Below are 22,135 nucleotides of genomic sequence, written 5' to 3' on the forward strand. Positions count from 1 at the left end.
ACCTGAGTTGTCCTGGAGAACTGCTGATGCGAGTGTTGCAGCTGATGGTGCTTCCACTCATTGTATCCAGTCTAATTGCAGGTTAGGGCGACATTTGGTATTCAATGAAAGTTTGCAATGGGTTACGTTCTTTTTACCTGTCAGGCATGTCCTCTGTGGAAAAGGACGCGTACAGCAAATTGGGACTTCGAGCCCTTCTTTATTATTTGATAACTACACTTATTGCTGCGCTCACTGGCATTGCTCTGAGCTCTATTGATCCAGCCTGGAAAAGTGCACAGCCATTCAGAAAAGTCTTCATCTGAAAGTATCATTGTTCATACAGTGGACTCCTTTCTGGATTTACTCAGGTGCAAAGATTTTTTATTTTTTTTTACTCCTATTTTTGTTTGTTTAATTCAACATTTTTAATGAAACTTAGGAACATGTTTCCTTCAAATCTTGTGGAAGCCTGTTTTAAGAAGGTAAACAACACTGTTGGTTTGTAATATTTATTTCTATTCAGTAGCTCCGATCAATATGACCTACGATGGAGAGATAGGTGAGTTATATTCTTATTATGCATATCCTTTGTTTCATTTGTTGTGTTGCCTTGCTAACTTAATAATAATAACTTGATAATGTAGCTTTTTTTTCAGCTTTGGGATGCGTGAGGTGTCACTTACTAATGAAATGCTTTTGTCGCAAATTGCGATACAATACATATCACAATTCAGATGGCCCAGTACAAAACATAATTTAAAGGTGCATTATGCAACTTTTTAAGCGAAAAAAAAAAAAGATATTTGTGCTTATTTGACCTTGTAGTGAAAGTATGAATGGTTTGCATGGCACCTTTACTTTCACAGTGGTCTCTGCAACGCTCCAGGATCAGTTGTTTTGTAGGTTTTGTGGTGAGAGGCTCCTTCAGCAGTGAAAACTTTCTTAACAATTGATCCTGGAGCGTCCGAGAGACGACGGTGACGGAAAGTAAAGGCGCCATGCTGACCACTCATACGGCCTCTGGGGCACTGAAAGGTCAAATAAGCACAAATATCAACTTTTTTCCACATAAAAAGTTGCATAATGCACCTTTAAATGTGATTGGTCAATATAACAAACTGCATTAATAAGAAGCACAAGCATAAGAAAGCACACGCTGACTTTCCCTAGCCCTTAAATTGTATTTTAAAAGTATGGCTCTCTATCAGCACCAAAACTGGTATTAACAATACTTTAAAGGTACTATACAGAGTTTAAAAATGCTAAAACTAAGTATTTTCATACTTAATTAGGATAGGTTCCAGCCATGTCCTTATGTGTAGAATGAGCCCAGATCGATTCACCACAACTGCCTCTAAAATCCTGCACTGTCACTCAAAAAGGCCGTCAGGCACGAGCTTAATATAGAAGGTGCAGTTACATATATGACCTGAGGTGGCAGTAGTGCGCATAAAATGACCAACTTATCTAGTCTCTTTAAGTCAAAACGATTTGTAAAAAAACTTTCTAGAACTAACAAATTATTGCGATGCATGGTTTGCGGTACGAAACATGCATCACAACAAAGATGTAATGTGATATATTGCGAAACAAACAAATGCAATTTCTTCATGAAGTTGCAAAGTACATCTTGTGTGAATAATGACTTTTTCTATCGTGCTTCTTCGCTCCCTAGATGAAACTATAGCCGTCGCAGGCTCGTCAGATGGCATTAACGTTTTGGGGTTGCTCGTTTTCTGCACTGCTTTCGGTTTGGTTCTTGGTGGTATGGACAACAAGGGCCAGCCACTTAGGGACTTCTTCACCTGTCTCAATACAGCCATTATGAGCCTAGTCAATATTGTCATGTGGTAAGAAGAAGAAACTTTAATCTCTTAAGTTAACCTACAGCTATGAATGTACTTTCTTACTACAGGTACAGTCCAGTGGGAATACTCTTCTTGTTGGCAGGTCAGATTTTGAAGATGAGGAGTTTAGCCGATATCAGCCGTGGAGTTTCCATGTACGCTCTGACTGTGATCATTGGCCTGTTCATCCATAGCTTTGTCACGCTTCCTCTCATATATTTCATCGCTGTCCGGAAAAACCCCTTTAAATTTATGGCTGGTCTACTACAGGCTTTGACCACTGCTTTTGGCACATCCTCCAGGTATGTACACCAACTAAATAGCACATTTTTACACATATGCTACATATTTCTCTTTGTATAGCTCTGCAACCCTTCCCATTACTTTCCACTGTATGGAGGAGAAGCACAAAATGGACAAGAAAGTGACACGTTTCATGCTGCCACTCGGGGCCACGATGAACATGGATGGAGCCGCATTGTACGAGGCTGTTGCTGCTCTATTCATCGCACAAATTCATAATATTCACTTCAACACCGGGCAGATTGTTATCCTCAGGTGAGTTTTGTTTGTACGGCGGCTCCAGAATTTTTTCCATTTTTTAGCTAGTTTGTATGAATTCAGTTGCTAATACAAAATTAAATATAATTGTAATAAATAGAGGGATTTTCCCACTTCCTGAACTCACACTTAAAGTAGAACTAAGTAAGTTGTTTACCTCAATAAATCATTTTCGTAGTCCCTCTGGGGATGATTAATGGGATGATTGGGGTGTCTCTGGCCAGAAAACTACCCTCGCAACTTCCCTGCCTCCGATTCGGCCACTGCAGTAAATACCGTTATGATGATGCCTGTTGTGTTTGCAGAGATCGCTTGAGGACTGCCACCAATGTACTCGGTGACTGCATTGGAGTTGGGGTCGTTCAGCATCTGTCCAGGAATGAACTTCAAAGGCCAGCTCATTAATCATTAACTTTTAATCCAATCCACATGACGGATGATAGGTCCACAGATATCTAAGCTGACTCTGTAAGTCATGATTGAATCAAACATTCCTCTGTTTTCAACATTGTTTCAACAGTAACATCTGTTGTAAGTAAATACTGTAATGGTCATTTTATTTCATTGAAGCAGCAATTTAATAAGGAAATGTTGGGCAGAAAAGTTATTTATGCATGAATTCTTAAGCAACTGACTGGAAGTGACATAGATAAAGGTAAAGTTCAATAGCAGTTTGACTCATTTGCCATTGACATAACATGGTCGGCACGGCAACCTATGTCACTTCCTGTCAGTGTCCAATAAGGAAGTGAAACTATAAACATCACAAAAATGGTCAAACTAAAGAAGCTGGGAAAAATCTTAAATATAATTGTGTTAGCTATGTTTTAGCAAAAAAGGACAGAGCCCACTAAATGACATTGCTCATTTATGTTTACTGCATACATTTGTCAAAAACACTTTTTGCTCAAAAGTTGTCCGTCGTGTCCAATTTGGTTTTTGATATCAACTTTCCCCCTCATTCTTCTTTTGATAGAATGTTTCCAAATCTCATGAAATGAAATAATATAAGATGTTTTGCTTTTGTGGCATTAAAACGCATTACATTTGACTTGCTGCCACCTGTAGAAACCCTGTACATTTCATTCTACTATTAAACCACCAACAGTTGCTATAATTTCTACAGTTCCTATTAGCAGCCTACAATATATCAGAAAGAATCAAATGAGGATGGCACCGCAAAATCAGAACCTATATGACTAATAATGATGGTATTTCCTGCTATACTGATTAAACAGCAGGAGAATTGCATGAACCCAGCCATAGCTTTCTGAAACACTCTAGCTCCATCTTGTGGTAAACTGACTGAACAAAACATCTCACTTGACCCAGTTGCACATGCGCTCCTGCATTTCTTCAACCACCATATATAAACTCTTTAATGTTTTATTGAACATCAAGTAAGTGCAGTGCATTGGATGTAGTGATTCCAATCTATTATTAAAGTCGCTTTTTCTTATAGTATATCAAGACTCTTCTTCAGGAATGTTCTTTGGCATACTAATCCGACCACAGTTCATTTCCACAAACCCCAGCATTACCTGTTCTGTGGGTGTGAAAACAAAAGAGTATGCACAAACCTGTAATCTCAGAGACAGGCCTAAATCCAAGTCTATTCATGCCTCTGAGTTATTAATAGTGGACTTTAACACACCCAAAATGCAGTTTGGTTCTAAGCAGTGCAGAGGAGTCGCCTGACATTGCCCAGAGCTGTAGCAGTGCATGAGAAGGGGATCTGACAGAGGAGGGGCTTTGCTCTGCGCGAGAAAATACCCAGGAGAGCGAGAGGCGGGAGGAAGATGCTGTTGCCAGGGAACAGCGTTGAAGGAGAAACCACCATGTTGCCCGAGCGGAGGACCACAACACCATAAATCACAGGCTGTCAGGTGAACGGGAGCGGACAGGAGAAACCACCGGGATCGCTCCTTTTCGACTTCAGCCGGGGATATCGCGCATCGAGGTAGGCACGATTGCATAACATTCATGAACACTGCTCCCATATGGTGACATCATCACCACAACAGCAGCAGCAGCGGGATTAGAGCCCGCGGCGGGGGCACTGTTGGGGAGGGGGGGAGTTCAGTTTGCCGTGACGTGACCAGGACACGAGAGGGAACGGAGAGGTGGAGAGTGGTGGTCATTATGAAGCAAAGGATTATCTCCCAAAAGCGCACACACAACACCGAGGCTAAAATTATGAGCACATGCTTCTTCTTCTGCTGCTGCTGATGATGATGATGATGACTCAAAATGACTCCTCTCCTTTCTCCCACGGTTTCTCTACCCTTCTCTGTTAGGAGAAAAAACTGCAAACAGGAAGCTCGGGTCCTGATCGAGCAAGGCTCCCACCTGTGAATGTAAACAGACTTGGAGCGCTGAGGAGGAGGAACGAGCAACACAGAAGATCACAGGGGGAAATCTGCTGCCACAGCCAAAGGGAAAGTCTTCCCGATATAACACTTCATGTGAGTACACGGCTTTTTAACTGTGTCCTGACTCTCCCCAGGAACAGGCTCGCCTTTGTTGGGTGATGCCATTTTGTATTGCTACATTATAGTCGTTTACGTTCAGGCGTGTGGCGGACGAAACAAGAATATCAAGTTGGAGCACACACTGCCACAGTTTTCTATCAAACAACCAGGGCTTTGAAGCTCAGCAAACACAGTTTATTTGTGACACACTAGCTGCTTTTCTAAACAGCTTCCTACTTCCTTTGCACATGATCATGATTATTGTGCCACAATACTATGCATGGAATTGTGGAATTTAAAGGGGCTAGATGCAAGTTGGCCATTTATACTCACTACTGCCACCTCAGGTCATTTTTGTAACTGCACCTTCTATATTAAGCTCATGCATGACGGCACTTCGGACCCGAATTAACATCTTTTTGAGTGACAATGCAGGATTTTAGAGGCAGTTGTGGTGAACAGATCTGAGCTCATTCTACACATTAGGACATGGCTGGAACATGTAGGAAAATACATAATTTTAACATTTTTAGACTCCATGTAGTCCCTTTAAGTATAGATCTGATAATGGATGAACAAAATCAATGCATATCCCTTATAAAAGCAACATTTAGTCCACAAAACCTTATTCTCTAACCTTCTACTAAAAGCCCAAAAGCCCCCAGTCCAGTCGTATTTATTTTAAGCCCTTCTCTACCTCTGTCGCTGCTGTAAATCAGATTATTTGAAGTGCACACACCAGACTAACAGCATTATCAAATCAATGTCCCAGTGCAGTTTATTTTAGCATAACCTTCGTAGCTACTATCTATCTATGCATCGCTTAATACAAAATGGGGGCGAAATAGGCACTGTTTTGCCATCTGGACTCAAATCCCTCCCCAAACACGTGCCCTAACGTTACTTTGTGCTCGTCAATCAGCCGTTCACTTCAGGAGCAGCTGAGCCCACACACACACACAGAGAGAGAGAGAGCCGCTGTTTACGTGTGAATCTCCCTTCTTTTTTAGTCTATCCTTTGAATCCACTGTCAAATCCGTGCGTCCCGGGATTAGGTTTGAGAAGAAACAGAGTCACAACAAAGAGGGTGTTTCATGCGGAGTGTTTTTTTGAAGTGACAATCAAGGAATTCCCAGCACCTACGTCGGAATGAGGGCAGTGGATTCCCATTCGTTCAGCCCCACATCTTTTTAACTTAGACATAGATGCACAATAAAGTAGCACATAGATATTTGCAATAAAATAAATTAACAATCTAGATTATGAAAGGTAAACATTCAACTAATCCTCCCTCTCTCGCTCTCTCTCCCTTAGTGTGCTGGGATTTCATTTATATGATGTGTCTTTAACCTGTCAGTTTCCCCGATCAAGGAGTCAGGGGTTAGGGACAGTAAATGTGATGTAAGATGTGTTTCACCCATATCTTACACCTTTTTTTAGGAACCAGAAGGTCTTGTCTTTCAAATGAGACATCACACTGGCATTTCGGCTGTAAGCTCTCCTGTCAATACGCTTTGAGATTTGGCTATGCATAATTGGAAAAAATAACTCTAACCCTAAGGTAACAGGTTACATATAACATGGCATTAAAAAGCATTAAATTAGATTCAATTTTTCTTGTGAAATTTTGACATTGCTCAACATGTTTTACTGTTAATTGAAAGTTCATTGAAAATACCAACATGATGATCTGAAATATTGTATATAAGTTAATATTTTTGTTTGTTGTATTATTTAAGTTTTTTGGCTGAAATCTTTGATGAAATGTTTGTAAATCTATTTTTTTTTTTCCGCGTTTGTGGCAGTGTGGTGATTTGGGCATTAAAATGGCATTGAATTTGACTTGCTTCTGCCTGCATAAACCGTGAGAACTCACATCTGGTTACCCATCATTGCTCCAGTTTGATAATGCTAATACTAAATAAAACTCATATTAGAAGTATATTGAATCATTATAAACTGCCAATTTTCCCTGGAATGTCCCTGTTGATAGTCCTGTAAACACTATTTAAAATCCTGTTCGTCGTCATAGTTTGCGAAGCACTAACACTTTATACAAAAATATATATATATAAAACGTTTCATGATATATGACTATAAAGGTCAGACCTCCGTTATCAATGTGACTCCACTGTCACCCCCTGCAGCCTCGGGGCCTTTGCCTTTTAGCCTATTTTCTTTGTCTTTTTTATACACCGCTGTTTGTTTCCCTGTAGCGCATCAGTGCCATGCCAGTGCACAAATGGACTCTGGTATCGTCTGCCTGTCTGAACTCTGGTATTGAAAAGACTGCTTCCTAATGTCCATGTGACTCATGCATGATGCTGACTACATGACAGCACGGATTTGTTACGCATCCAGAGGGGAAGTGTGTGCAGCGGTTAATTTTAGTTCATTCCTGACCTCAAAATAACGCATACGGTCATTTTGTTGTTGTCTTTTAGTAAGTAAGCATTTTACCAGGACACAACAGCAAAACAAGGAGACAGAATCAAGATAGAATAATTGAAGCATTTCCAGGATTTTTACGGATTACTCCAAATTTAAATGTCCATACTCAATATTTTTTTTGTGTTCTATCATAAACGATATTTTCTTGATGCTTTTCTTCCACAGTGAGCTGCGTCCCGTCCTCGTCCAGGGGATGGGTACAGCAGAGGCCACTCTCCGAATGGACAGTATGGAGGTGAAAGACGAGTGGCAGGACGAGGACTTCCCCAGGTATGATCTCCATAACTGTGCACCGCTATAGCTGCGTCTACAGGGAGGGAGAGCAGCTGTGTTTCATGTGCAGTGTCACGTTTCTGCAGAGACTGATTCAGGGTCAGTGATGTGGCAAATGCTGGAGGGAGGCAGGTGTGCGTTTTTTTCCTCCGTGATGCTGCTAATGTTTGGTAGAATTGTATCTCATCCGAGAGAAAAACAAAAACAGAGAAAGCCTCCCACACAAAGGGAGTGTGATGATCATTTCTGTGTGAGTGCAAAAAGAAAACTGTATTATTCATGCTACATTTGCATACATTATGCTGCCTGACCTAAAAAAGTCGCCACAAAAAAAGGTCACACTCTATTACAGCATGTATTCGCTGCGACATTGTTTCAAAAAGCTTCTGCAATGTCAAAAAATCAAGTGTTGCTTCACTAAGATCTTGTATTGATGATGGGAGAGTGTGACCTCTGTGCAAATTGTTCTCCAGCACATTCCACATTCTCAGTGGGGTTAAGATCTGGACTCTGTGTTGAACCATCCGTGTGTGAAAATGGTGTCTCATGCTCCCTGAACCACTCTTTCACAATATGATCCCGTGTCATCAAGGAAGAAGAAATCTATTTGTAGAATATTCTAGTCATTCAGGATGTTCAGTTTCAGCTGATCTCATTAGATTAGATTAGATTTTAATTGAAAGGGGACAGTGCAACTTCATAAAATACTGTATATAATTAAACTAAGCTTGTTCATACACATCATGGCGACGTGTAAACAAGCAGCAACCTCCCTCTCTATTGGTACAGCTGATTTTTTTTGCCTTTTTCTTCGAACTGCATTTGTGGTTTCTCTACTCTACATTGTTTTGCTGGATGCTTTTGTACATCTTTACCGTGTTTTTGTGGAGGTCCAGTGGATTTTTTTTTACTGCAGAGAGTTCACAATAGTCCTGAAGAAAGCAGATTTTTAAAAGTAAACAAACAGCTAGCTTATGAGCTAAAGACATTTGAGAACTACAAAACACTGAAGAGGCACCAAGAGCCCCCCCACACCTGCAGCACAGTGGAGGCAACAGGAAACAAGGAAGGGACAAAGGACAAGGTATCGGGACGAGACTCACAGCTAAACCACACATGCCTACTGTCCCTACTATTGTTCTGGCTAATGGACGTTCACTGGAGAATAAAACAGATTAACTGCTGAGCTCTTACCAGAAGATGGTGAAAGACTGTTGTGGAGCGGAGGGAGCTTCGCAGGAGGAAGAGGAAGGAGCTGACCAGTGCAGGACACCACGCTCTGAAACAGGGACAAACCCAGGAGGTGCTGGTCAGGTTGGCCCACAGTGCGGGTCAGTGGCGGCGCAGCTCAGTCGCAGCGGCTCAGGACTAACACCTGAACACAACTTCTTGCACGGTTGTACATTGACAAAGAAAGCACATCCATCTGAATAGAAAAATAAATAAGCAAATCCACATAGAACCAACCAACTCATAATACAACATTCTAATATTGTGGTATAAAGTTTAATGTAGTTAGTCTAGTTAATAAAAAAGTTTCATATTGCTGAGATCACACACTCCAAAAACTGCCCTTTGCCTGGGCTCACACTCCACAGACACTTGTCATGCTCTGTAAGAATAATCATATTACGGAATACAAGACGAACAGGAAATAACTACTGAGGAAACCACAGTCCTCTCATTGTACCACATTCAGCTGGTCTTCTTATGAAGCTTTCACAAACCACAAACCACAGACAACATTAGCTTCTATACTAAAAAATCATTACCAAATGATTTCATAGTTTATATTTATGACTTGCTGGGGAAAGTAAAAAGCTACAAAACAAGAAATAAATGTCCTTTACGATGTGGTAAACCTGGGGCTAGACCAATTTGTAGTTGCTTGTAATTCCTTCATAATGCCTTTGTAACATTTTTGTTGGTAGTAATTGTATTTGTTGGTGTAAACATCGTGGATATACTGAAGTGTGATCAAATGTTCAACGCCGTAAAAGAGGCGCCCGAACATGTCCACGGGGGGATCGTATTTAATGCTGTAATACCACATTGTGTCTGTTCATGAAGCGCTCTTAAACCTGCCGTTGATTTACACCTTTCCAAAGCGACTGGCGAAATAATAGCAGTAATTACCTCCACTGCCGCTCCATCAGCCAGCCTTTGTAGTGCCGTTTAAGAGTATGTTTGTCTATGAGGGCCGTCTGTGTTACTGTCTGTGTGTGTGTGTGTCTATCCCCCACACTGAGCATTTAACGGCCTTATTATAATGTCAGGGGGATTGTGTAATTACAGGTGTGGCTTTTCCCAAACATCCAATTTGGCATCCATGAGTGCATAGCAATACTCTACAACCAAGAGGACTAAAATGAGGATGTAGCATTTCATTACGATAACTTGTTTGATTTACAATGTTTCGTAAACGTTATACACTAGAGTTGTCACTGAGAAAGCTGTAGCTGAGACACTATGATGTTATTATATGGGACAATGTTTGACTTAAGTTTTTTTCTTCCCCAGGCCATTACCTGAAGATGGAATCGGCCTCACAGACAACAGAACCAGTGAGTAAATCCAGATTTTAGATGTTACAAACTCCACTTTTAAAAACACTAAATAATCAATGGAGAAATACTGCTCTGCTTCTAGCATCTGTGTTTTTCCTGTTGTTCAGATCCTCCCACCAGTCTGAACGTGGGTGAGACCATGGCCCAGAGGAAACGGCGCACCCTGGTGGCCCCTGACATGAACTTGTCCTTGGACCGCAGCGAGGGGTCAGTGCTCTCCGATGACCTCCTGGAGACTCCCGATGATTTGGACATCAACGTGGACGACATCGAGACTCCAGACGAAACCGACTCTCTGGAGTTCATCACCAACGGCAACGAGTTGGAATGGGAAGGTATGATAATGTGTAGTATTCGCTTTACTTCTGAGGAAAATGTTACAGTATTTGCATTTATTTTGATCTCCATTACCTGTCACAAGTACAGCTACTCTTCCTGGAGTCAACCCACCATGTAGTAAACACCACAACACACTATCAACTGCAATAAAAGCTATAAAACAATCTTTATCCAGTTATTTTAACCTGTTACTTGCCGTCCCCCTGATCATGGGGCTAGGGTTGGGGTCAGGGATGAGGGTTATGATTAGGAACAGCAAAAGTGATGTAAGTTGTGTTTCACTCACATGGATCTCACACATATTTTCAGAAACTAGAAGGTCTTGGCTTTCAAATGAGGTATCACACTGGTATATAGGCTGTAAGATCCCCAGTCAATGCTCTTTGAGATTTGGATATGCATAATTGCTAACCCTAAACGTAAAGTGGCAGCTAACAGATTAACAGAGAAATCTGTTTTACTTTAAATGAAAATGAACAAAATGGATGAAAGAAGTTTCCCAAGACAGGAGAGGCATTTTCCTCACAATGGGGTCAACACTGAAGGCCTAATGGTTTCCCTTTCACCACATAATGTCTGTGACCGGAAAAAGCAAAAAATACAGAAGAGTTAGGCAAAATTACTCCATGTGTCATTTATTCAATTCATGTTTAATAGACAAACAAAATAAAATGTGCAGTGTTGCTATTGTTGTCACTATACAGATCCAAAATGCCACAATAACTTCCTTTAAATCTTTGACAACACTAGTATTATAATAAATTCACACCTTTGTGTATTAAAGTACAAATATTTCTTTATACTTCTTTTCTACAGTTTAGTAGCCTATACTTAAACCACTGTTCTCTGTTTTGTACGACATGTCTTTGTGAGTTGCTGTCCATCTGAAGTTTAACTTTGTTGTAGACGACACTCCAGTGGCCACAGCCAAGCGCCTGCCCGGAGAGGGTGAGGAGGAGCGCGACTCCTCAGGGCGACTGTGGCGCACGGTGCTGATCGGGGACCAGGAGCAGAGGATCGACATGCAGGTCATCAGACCGTACCTGCGTGTGGTCACACATGGAGGTGAGGCGTCGCCTAAACACACAAACATAGACAATTAAACATAAGTTCAAAAAGTTGTGAACAGAGGACAGAAAAATGCCAGCTAAGATGTCATTTGTTCATTGTTTCTTTAATCTTTCAGTTGAATACGTATCCGGTGTAAAGTTCTTCTCACATTATTGTCTTGTCTCTCAGGTTATTATGGTGAAGGCCTGAACGCCATCATCGTGTTCTCAGCCTGTTATCTCCCTGACAGTAACTGTGAGGACTACGCATACATCATGGAGAACCTTTTCCTGTAAGAGCCGCTCCTCTCATTAAAACCTTGCTGCACCCTGCTGTGGAATGGGCTATGCTCAGCCTGATGGGAAATTAAAATAATTTAATCATAGATAAAGGGACTGGTGATGCTGACGTGTGTGTGTTTTCAGGTATGTTGTCAGTAGCCTGGAGTTGTTGGTGGCGGAAGATTACATGATCATCTACTTGAACGGAGCAACACCTCGTAGGAGGATGCCTGGGATTAGCTGGCTCAAGAGATGTTACCAGATGATTGACAGGAAGTAAGCGACTGTACTAAAACTGTGTGAGCTTTTGGATATTGGACATCTGTATGAAATGAAAGTATCACCTGGTTTCTTCTCTCTGTCAGGTTGAGGAAGAATCTAAAGTGTCTCTTCATTGTTCACCCGACGTGGTTCATCAGGACCGTCATCGCCATCTCAAGACCCTTTATTAGGTGAGATCCATCTACACAAGAAAAAGTCTTTATAAGGGCTGAACCAACACACCACATTCCAATAGATTTAAAGCCACACCACAAAACATTTCACTCAATAAATAGAAGAAAATACAAGCCTTTATTTTATTACAGATATTTTTATTGTTGAAAAAATACCAAAAAATACAAACAAACATGTGCGTTTGCTGTGAGCGGCTCAGATCATCAGACCTGACTGTAAACTTTACTGGGAGCAGGACGTCTCCATGGAGATGTTGACTAAAGGCAGCCAAATATGAGATTTAAAAAGGTTAAGTCCTCATCCAAATCCATCCTTTGAATGTCCACAGCAAACTGTTAACTGTGAAAATGCTCTGAGCACTGGGGGTCAGGTTAACCTCCTATTCCCCACCTGAACCGAGCAGGGCTTTACCCAAATCCAAAAGCATCAACATAGTGACAAAACTGATGATAATAATGCAACCAGGTGACAATAACATGACTAAAAAGTGATGAAAAAGCAACAAAAGAGCGTAAAATCATACCAAAACACGACAAAAACGCTTAAAAAATGTTTCAAAAGCAACAAAAAAGTCACAATCAGCTTTGTAGGTCTTAGCTTTCAAATGAGGCGTTGCTCCAGTCGAGAAGCTTTTAGATTTGGGTAAACCTGAACACACTGTCGTTGTGTCCTTGGGCAAGACACTTCACCCACATTGCCCCCAGTGTCTGCGTACATTGGTGTATGAATGAGAGTATGAATGAGTGACTGGTTCTATGCTGTAAAGCGCCTAATGTAGGTGGAAAAGCGCTATATAAGTTGAGACCATTTATCAAGTGTGGGGGTAAGAGGGAGAAAAAGTCCCGAGGGTGTTCAGGAGTTTTAGGTTCATGACTAAACACACTAAGCACATTTTTAAGTTTCAGGCTTTGTTGGTGAATAATATGTAAATCTCACTCAGATTTCAGACCTCAGCGATTTTGCAATGTATTGTTGCTGCTTTAGGGATATTCCATCGCCTAATATTGTAATAATAGTAATTTGGAGATATATTATGCAGCACTAGTCTATATATATACTACCCAAACTGAAACATATTATTTCTTTAGTTCCTAAGCAGTGAAATAAATAACTTAGATCTTGTGCGCTCTTCTTCTTCTTCTGGTTTACTGAGTTCCCATGTTTTATGCTCCTGAACAGTGTCAAGTTCCTGGACAAGGTCCGTTACATCCAGACCCTGGAGGAGCTGAGCCAGATCATCCCCATGGAGCATGTGCAGATCCCTGAAGGCGTGCTGCAGTAAGTCATTTCCACCACCATGGGGCGCCGTTGAGACACATTCTCTGTGTGTGTAAAGCGACTAGAGTTTCAGGGCTGTGAAATGTTGTCTAATGCATTGCATAACGACTGACCAGAGGTTTCTGTTGAAGGTACGACGAGGACAAAATCAGAGCACAAAAGGAAAGGTGAGCGCGATATTGTACGGTTCATTTGTAGCAATAAAAAAATAAGGGACATAGTTTTTAATTTACATTATTTATTTACATTATTATTTACATTATTTTTTGCCCAGACTCGACCAGGAGAAGCAGGCGACCCCAATACCAGCTAAAGAAAGGTGACCTCATTATCCACACATATCACATATATATATTTTTGTTTTTTTACAAACAATGAAGTATATTTGTAGCATCCCAATTCTTCACAGGGACAAGTTTAAAGCCACATTTCACAACTTGCAGAGTAACTTTTTAGAGTCACTTTAACCTCTTAACCCCCGCCTTAAATCCTTAGATCCATGCCCTCACCTCACAGTAATTTTCTCCAGTTCAGCTTTACCTAAATCTAAAAGTGTCTTGACCTGAGAGCTTACAGCCTATAGGCCAGTGTCATGCATCATTTGAAAGCTTAAAATTAGTCTTAACTTATTTCTTGAGTCGTTTTGTTCCCCCCCACAAGTGTCTTGGTTTTCAATATACTAAAGGAGGACAAAACTAATTTGGTTCCATTACTTGAAAGAAAATCCGGTATAGTGCCTTTGATAACCATCCCCATCCATAAAGTGTTTTAACGCTTTTACATCAACAAATTTTACAAATTACAAGACATTTTGATGGTTTCTTGAGGTGCAATACCCTAAAGTTTCCAAAGTGCATTATAGTTTATGCGCCTACAGTATTTGGTTATGCATCAGTGAAGCATATAGCATGAAAATCACTGTGTTCCAAGGATGAACAATGATGTAAACCCCCATACTGCTGACTACTCCTCTTAAATGACTTACTGTAATTGTTAATGTGTTAATAGAATAATTACATTTGCACCAACGCTTCCACAAAAAGCTTTAATTAGTCTGCAGAGCGTCTCAAGTGAAATCATGTGAGTGAAAGCAGCCGAATATGGAGCGCTGGAGTGTCTAATGGTTTGTGTTAAATGCGTGACTTCCAGGCCCAAGTCGATGATGGCGGACGTGAGCCGTGACATCTGACATTCAGGTAAGAGTCCCGTCTAAGGCCTCGCTGAAAGCGGCAGCTCCTCCATCATGTTGATGAGCGTGTCGCACTCACTGTAACTTAGCTCGGACAGTTGAGCTAATATGTCCCTCGCACGTACACACACCGAACTGTAAACTATGAAAGATTCTCTGAGTGCTGGGGGCAAAGGTCATTGGTTGAAGGGAGAAGTAATCCATGGGGTGATCAGCAGTTATAGGTTCAGATTTGTATTACAGCATTGAGCATGACGTAGGTCAGGTCAATGTTGAGAACTTGTTGAGAAAGAGACTCAAGCATAAAGCCCTGCTCAAGTCCTGACAGTTTGCTCTCTCCCCCTTTTCACACTCTTTTTCCTCCCTGTGTTCTCTCTGGAACATTTGAAAATAAGGACTGTCAGCAAAAAAAAGGCCTTGTAGCTATTACATTGTGAGGGTGACAGTATAATATGAATGTGGTGTGCAGGTGATTTGCGGTGGTGCAAACAGATTGGCAGCCACATCTCTCAACCAGGGTTCATTTTGCCCAAAGAAACACTAAAACTCAATAAGCAATAGATAGAAAAATAGGATTTAAAAATGACTCAACTTAATTATAAAATACTTCACTTGTATTTCGCATGTGTCAAACTTTGCATTTGGGTAATTGGTTAATTCTGCTTGACATCTTTAAAACCAGACAAACCCCAAAGTAGACAGTAGAATGATAACTATCTGCACTCATTCATTAACTTCTAACTGGTGCCAAGTCATGTTTGAGACTATATATTTCTCTGCCTGATGCCAAAGAGTGTTGGTTAACACTGAACATCATCATATTCCCCTCTTACCGTGTGTTACATAAAGCTACAGCTGCTCTTCTCCTCAGGCCTCTCCCACATAACAAATCAATGCTATTTTTAATCAACCAGCCACTAACGTCTGGAAAATTGATCCGAGCTGTACACTCAGTTCTGTAATATAGGGGAAATGCCCAGCACAGCGAGACACTGTGGTTTTTGAGGCAAGTTATTTTAAAGTGCCCCTATGTGCCGCCCGGCCAGGGGCCGCTCCTACCCCCATATATCAGAGCTATCATCTGTGGCAGGCGACATCTCAGGAATGGACTCACCAAATGCCAGCTGAGCGAGAGCACAGGGGGAGGTGAGCGACCCTGCAGTGTCATGTTGGAACAAGGACAGTTCAGACATCGGCGTTAATGTTGAGGATTAGGTGCGGCTTCTATCCGTGCACTTCAACAAATGCATCAAAACTTAGAGATTAGGAACACTGTTTATACAAGCGGCGTTGGTATTTTAGGGACCTCACTTTTTAGATTTGATAGATCATATTTCATTCACAAAAGGAATAGTCGAAAGGCGTCTCTGAAACTAGTAACTTACTCCTTACAGTAAAGTTAGCAGCAACCAGTTCATGAGCAGAATGCTTGTTTAAGTAAAACCACACTGGCTTTGATGCTGATCGGTACTTTTAAGTAAATACAAATAAAACACATTTTCTACTTCGACTGTTGCACTTTGCACTTCAAATAACACAGATCTAAAAAAGTCTGACAGTTTTGTGTACTATTGTTTCTTTTTTGTGCCACTGTTCTGTTCTCCTATTACACCACTATTATAAATGTACTGATTGTGTTCACCTTATGCAGTTGTGACAGAGACAGACTAAACTTTGTGTTTCCATTGCAGAGTGTTGGGCTGAAGACCCTCAGGACGACATCATGAGCTTATTGCACTGCGTTACCTTTCCTGGTTCATTAGCAGGACAATCCTTTGTTAAGGCATTGGTTTTAATGCCACGCTTGCTTTCATTGTGGAATTTAATTCACACCAAAGTATTAGAGTCATACTTTAACAGCCTCTGCTCGCCGCATGTCATCTTAAGTTTACTTACAGCATGGCTTTATTAGACACACGAGAAGCTAAACACTTGAGGTCATAAGGACTGACCCAGTATTTGAAATGTACATATGTAAAATATTTTGAGACAGCTGTTTGCACAAATGTTTGATGATTTTACTGTTTACTGTTTCGGTATCTTTTGATTTAAGCGTCTTTAAAAATCATGTGCATTGACAAATGCATTTTCACATGATAAATGCAGGTGGCATGCTCGTTCTTAACGTCAGTTCAGTTTTTCTGCCAGGTTTTGTCATTCTCTATCATGGTTTGCAAATTATTTTACGATAAAGAAAAATACTGTATATTATGAAAGTTCAAAGGCAAAGTATATTTAAGTAAAGTGTCAATGATGAAAGTATTATTAAAGAAAAAGGTGCCATTCGATGTTTGTATGAAATAAATATGTCATATTGATTACCTTGTAGTGGAATGATTGTCTTAAAGGGGCTAGATGCAAGTTAGCCATTTTATATTCACTGCTGCCACCTCAGGTCACATGTGTAACTGCAGGTTCTATATTAAGCTCGTACATGACGGCACTTCGGATCCAAAGTAACATCTTTCTGAGTGACATTATTTTAGAGGCAGTTGTGGTGAACAGGTCTGGGCTCATTCTACACATTAGGACATGGCTGGAACATGTAGGAGGAGGAAAATACTTTATTTTAACATAATTAAACTCTGTACAGTCCCTTTAAAGTAACAAAGCAGGTTTAAAAGGTTGTCCTTGGCCTGGAAACTGTCAAATGTCTAGTATGTTCCATCTCAGGTTCAGGATCAGTTATTGTTATAAATTATACTTTATGAGTCTGAACTCACAGTCACTGTGTGCCCTCCGTCAGGACATTATCTATGTACTATTCCTAGAAAACACTCGACACATGAAGAGGAACTATTTCGAGAACATTTTAGAAAGGGAGAAATGACACTTTTATAATTAGATGCCTCCTAGAAAATAAAAAAGTCACCAAACCTATTCAGCCAGGATACAGCGGCCAGTTTTATTTTACATAAAAGATCACACATGTAGGTCGTATGTTATAAGGTTGATGACATTGTCGTCACATGGCATCACCGGCTCTTCTATAGATCCTGATAAAACACTGACCCATGTGAAGCCTTGCCAAGGTTTACACACCGACACAAACAGAGATAAAACAAGTGAAACGGCTCACTTCCGGCGATAAGACGCACCTGCACAGCTCTGACAGATAAAACATTGCTGTGGTCACATGCTTTCAAATCTGTTGCATCAGAAATACCTGTGACGCAGCGGCTGTACATACAACAGCGGCTAAATATAGTGCGACTGGTTTTCACCGACCCAGAAGCGTCTAAGCGTGGAAATTTCCCCTCTCCGAGTCATAATAGTAATAGTCGTCTCACTGCATCAAGATGTATATGTCGAAAGGCAGTGGGGAGCGCCTGTAATAGAACCAGCATGGAGCTCAGTCTGATCAGAAGGTCAGAAAGCTTTGTGGAAGTTACAGTTTTGGCAAATATCGCCTCATAAAATATCTTCCAAGATCAAGACAAAATCAGAACTAAACTGTCCAAACTTTATGTGGACATACAATAGGATTAAATCTTGTCGAAACTAGGAAATATGAATGTGTGGTCTAACCCTTTTTCCACTTCAGACTCGAGAGATAAGCCACATGACAACATTGCAGATAGACTTAAGCTCACATAACATTTGAATGCCTTCCAGTGAAATGTTCCTCTCCTTATTAAACACTGGAGATGTAAGGGCTGGTTAGTGTTCAATAGCTCCTGATAGCAGGTGGAAATTTTAGCCCTCACTCTCATGTAAATGTGCTCCTCCAGGCCCCCCAGGTCTCATTGGTGCAGGGGGTGTGTGGTGTCGCCCTATTGGCTGCGAGGGAGGCCCTGCGCTGCGGCTGAGTGCTTTATAAACCGCGCCGGAGGTTCTCTATCAATGGAGTAGTAAAAGGGGGGACATTAAGGCAGAGCGAAGGAAGAGGGAAAGGGTTTGTTCAAAGCCTTTAGTAAGAAGCGGGCAGGGTTCCTCCTTTTTTTTACTTGATTCCAGAGGTGACCAACAGAAACTAACTTAAAATGAAGTACATCATCGGCATTGGAGGGTAAAGTATTTGTCTTTTAGATCATTGTATTTGTCTTTGAACATTCATGTAAAGTGACCTGTGTGCTATCGTTACAGCGTGACCAACGGTGGAAAGACCACTCTGACAAATAGACTCCTTAAGACATTACCCAACTGTTGTGTGATACATCAAGATGACTTTTTTAAGGTAAGACAAACCTGAGTTAGGGTTCGACATATAGAAAGCAGCTAGTTCTTAAATCACTTTCATATATATTTAAAAATATCTGAGACTGTAGTGTGAAGTAGGTTTAGGAGTTTTTGGCAGCTTAGACCTTGGTAGAAATAACACACCAGTCTGACCTGCGGATGTCTTGTCATCGCAGTGGCCTAGTAATAAATCTGGCTGATTGTCTCCTGGACAGCCAATCGAAGGGCTGAGCGTCCCCACTTCAAGTCAGACTTTTACAACCACAGTTGCTTTTTCAGCAATCGGATTTTTGCATGATCATTAACCCTCATCACTATAGAAACTATACCTGCCACAGCCATCTGTGCTCCGACATGGACCCATATGAGGAACGGATGAAGGCCAACAAGGCCTCAGAAGAGTTAGCTCTGCGATTTTACTGGCCCTATAGGGCAGAGCGCACCCCGCCTCATGCCCAAAGCAAACCACAGTCCCTCGCGACAAGCAGCAGCATTACAATGAAACAAAGTCGAAACTCAGCTGTGTGCAGTATTTATAAACCGCTTCATTTTCTCTGTTTCTCCCCCATTTTGTCCTAACACATCGTAAACAAAAAAATCAAAACAACAAACAAAATTCTGGAGAAAATCCCAATCAAATAAGCCGCAGTGACACTTCTACTATAAAATATTCAACTATTTTGCGATAAAACCTTCGATTCAACTCCAGATGTCATTCTCATTTTTCTGGCGGACTTTCAGTGGAGACAAGTCCTCGACTTGTCCTGTCCAGGAGTGATCAGCTCCGACTGGTTACTAGGTTGCCGCAATGTTTTGTTGGTGACTGTATTTCAGAAACCCAATCAAATAGAAGTCGGTGAGGACGGCTTTAGACAGTGGGATGGTAAGAATGGATTTCACTTAGGAAAACCATGCAGTAATGTACTTTTTTTTTCCTGCACATTTTAATTTGGTAACCCATCAATCCTAAATTTGCTAAAGTAATGTGTGAATGCTACAGCATTCACTAAGTGACACTGATGTGTTACAGCACATCGGTGAGAGCGGTCCTGTGCTGTTATTCATTCTTGGTGTTTTCTATTCTTTCCTTGTTGCATCAGTGATCAATGCCCTGGACATGGAGGCCATGGTGAGCACTGTCAAAGGCTGGCAGGAAAACCCGGTCAAGTTCGCCCGTTCCCACGGAGTCAGCCTGTCACTTGAGACAGAGGACATGGACTCAGACAGAGACATCCATATTCTCATTGTGGAGGGCTTCCTCATCTACAACTACAAGTGGGTCACTCCCTGTGACACATTACACCCTCAGCATTTGGGTTATTTCAACACTCACAGTTCAACTGTCCCCACAGGCCTCTCCTAGACATCTACGACAAGTGTCTCTACATTTCCCTTCCTTATGAGGAGTGCAAACGGAGGAGAAGGTGTGTTTTTAACAGTTGTCGAGGAGATGCACTTTAATTAAATGCACAGCTTCATGTGTGGGCTTTGGTATAACAAAACAATTGTGTTTGTAGTACAAGGACATACACAGTCCCTGACCCTGCGGGCCTGTTCGACGGCCACGTCTGGCCCATGTATCTGAAGCACAGGAAAGAGATGGAGGACAACTGCGACAGAATAGGTGCGCTCGAGGTTTTATATTAAATCAGTCTGGTCCAAACAGTCACACAGCAACAACAAAGAGCCCTGGGGTAACTTTTCTTATTTGTCTTATGTCCACAGAGTACCTTGACGGTATGACGTCTAAGGAGAACATCTTCAACTCAGCGTTGGGAAGCATTCAGAATTGCGTCCAGAAAAAGTTATAGGTAAAGGTTATATCCTCTCGTCTCTATGAACTATTTGGGTCACTACATTTAGACTGACTGTGCTTCCTCTCCACAGCAGGACGGGGATGACCTTGTGTACATTCTTGTAAATAGGATTTGTGTGAATGTGTAACATCGGTGCCGTACTTGACTGAATGATTTGTAAATAATTAATCCATTAACTTATTAACAGCATAACGGCGGAAGCTTTATGTTTTGTATCAAAATGTAACTTTTTTTTCTAAAAGATGAGCCACCTCTGGACTGCTCAATGTGTAACAGCAGATTATTGTAACTCAGAACTGTGTCTGAAAGAAAAGTACCACTGGGAGAAGTGTCCCAAGACTTAAAGAACCTGCTAAATCTACTTCATTGTCTACGTGTCTTCTTTGCACACATGCACACTCACTTCTGTTCCACAAACGCATAAAGTACTACTTTACAACTAGTCTGAAGGCTGGAAGTACTCAGTAAATGGAAACACTTTATTTCACACTACCCTTGATACATTGTATATGCCAAATTCAGTACAACGTAATGAGCTCTGTAACACTGTGTAATGACTTTATGTGCTACATACACAATAGAATCATTTGTATTTGTAGTTTGGTGGGACATAATGTAACAACACACAAGCCACAAACCCTAACCTTAAACCCTAACCCTAAGGGTTTTATGTCTTATTTCATTATGTACCTCCAAAGTACTAAAACTAATTATTCCATTGTGTATGTACTACATAGATACATGTTATTACAGATTGTTATAAAGCAGATTACATTGTACTAAATTTAGTTTGGTACAATGTATCAAAATAGTGTAAGAGACTCATTTGAAGTTGAGATTTTGAAATTATTTCTTTTGTTGTTTTTCTTTCTTATTTATGGCATAAATGTTTGTTGTGTTCACAATGACCCACATAGAGGATTAATGTGCCACAAATCATCGACTTATCATTCAATGAATGGCAGATAAACAATAACATTTTGGGTTCAATATCTATCGTCAGTAGGCCTTCATTTATTTGCATTTTTTCACCCTTTATTTATTTTAATTTTACTATTTTTGAATACAAAATGAGTTGTGTGTCATTGTATTTCATGTTCATAATGGGATATTTCAAGATTAAGCACTTTTCGAACATCATTTCTAAGCTTTTGAGTTTATCGCAATAGTTTCCTACCTCAATGTATTCTTACTGTACTTTAGATTTTGTGACAGGCCTTTTCTCTCACTAAACACTTTTTATGCCATATTAGTAGATTTACTGCAGTCACGTATATCTCAGCCACAATCCAAAATAATAGCTTAATTATTACTACAACTTGCCTTAACTTATTTACCACAAGTATGCGTCATGGCTGAACTTTCTCCCCTCCCTGCCCTCCCTCTTCCGCTTC

At 40.8% G+C, this 22,135-nt stretch overlaps 3 protein-coding genes across 4 annotated transcripts; all 3 read left to right on the forward strand.

The window, feature by feature from the left end:
• Nucleotides 1–519: 519 nt before the first annotated feature.
• Nucleotides 520–4,745, forward strand: LOC306972779 (excitatory amino acid transporter 4-like; the record flags this gene model as incomplete). The annotated part of the gene is made up of 5 exons (XM_079569485.1): nucleotides 520–541; nucleotides 1,658–1,832; nucleotides 1,898–2,131; nucleotides 2,193–2,387; nucleotides 4,688–4,745. The coding sequence occupies 5 exons, from the start codon at nucleotides 520–522 to the stop codon at nucleotides 4,743–4,745; spliced, it is 684 nt and encodes a 227-aa protein (XP_079425611.1).
• On the forward strand, nucleotides 4,098–17,035 carry LOC306973123 (caytaxin-like). The gene is made up of 14 exons (XM_079569945.1): nucleotides 4,098–4,350; nucleotides 4,688–4,855; nucleotides 7,478–7,582; nucleotides 10,106–10,149; nucleotides 10,260–10,487; nucleotides 11,398–11,556; nucleotides 11,731–11,833; nucleotides 11,967–12,098; nucleotides 12,188–12,274; nucleotides 13,458–13,556; nucleotides 13,688–13,723; nucleotides 13,831–13,875; nucleotides 14,706–14,752; nucleotides 16,437–17,035. The coding sequence occupies exons 3-13, from the start codon at nucleotides 7,506–7,508 to the stop codon at nucleotides 14,743–14,745; spliced, it is 1,050 nt and encodes a 349-aa protein (XP_079426071.1). The 5' UTR covers nucleotides 4,098–4,350; nucleotides 4,688–4,855; nucleotides 7,478–7,505; the 3' UTR covers nucleotides 14,746–14,752; nucleotides 16,437–17,035.
• A 1,569-nt stretch (nucleotides 17,036–18,604) lies between these two features.
• On the forward strand, nucleotides 18,605–21,102 carry LOC306972721 (nicotinamide riboside kinase 2-like). Of its 2 annotated transcripts, none has more exons than XM_079569425.1 (8): nucleotides 18,605–18,754; nucleotides 18,832–18,922; nucleotides 19,759–19,807; nucleotides 20,025–20,199; nucleotides 20,277–20,348; nucleotides 20,442–20,548; nucleotides 20,650–20,735; nucleotides 20,812–21,102. In XM_079569425.1, the coding sequence occupies exons 1-7, from the start codon at nucleotides 18,729–18,731 to the stop codon at nucleotides 20,733–20,735; spliced, it is 606 nt and encodes a 201-aa protein (XP_079425551.1). In that variant the 5' UTR covers nucleotides 18,605–18,728; the 3' UTR covers nucleotides 20,812–21,102. The 2 variants fall into 2 exon arrangements, with proteins under 2 accessions (XP_079425551.1, XP_079425552.1); XM_079569426.1 differs by having other exon boundaries at nucleotides 20,815–21,102.
• Nucleotides 21,103–22,135: the final 1,033 nt, after the last annotated feature.

Source organism: Gobius niger (genome assembly GCF_951799975.1).
Source record: "Gobius niger genome assembly, chromosome: 13".
In the NCBI taxonomy this organism is placed as follows: domain Eukaryota; kingdom Metazoa; phylum Chordata; class Actinopteri; order Gobiiformes; family Gobiidae; genus Gobius; species Gobius niger.

Excerpts from the sequence above, each read along its gene's own strand:
- LOC306972721 (XM_079569425.1), top strand. The coding sequence starts at position 18,729 with ATGAAGTACATCATCGGCATTGGAGG. Across the intron at positions 18,923-19,758 it reads ATCAAGATGACTTTTTTAAG|AAACCCAATCAAATAGAAGT; the intron begins GTAAGACAAACC and ends ACTGTATTTCAG. Across the intron at positions 20,349-20,441 it reads GAGTGCAAACGGAGGAGAAG|TACAAGGACATACACAGTCC; the intron begins GTGTGTTTTTAA and ends TTGTGTTTGTAG.
- LOC306973123 (XM_079569945.1), top strand. The coding sequence starts at position 7,506 with ATGGGTACAGCAGAGGCCACTCTCCGAATGGACAGTATGGAGGTGAAA. Across the intron at positions 12,275-13,457 it reads ATCTCAAGACCCTTTATTAG|TGTCAAGTTCCTGGACAAGG; the intron begins GTGAGATCCATC and ends GCTCCTGAACAG. Across the intron at positions 13,724-13,830 it reads ATCAGAGCACAAAAGGAAAG|ACTCGACCAGGAGAAGCAGG; the intron begins GTGAGCGCGATA and ends TTTTTTGCCCAG.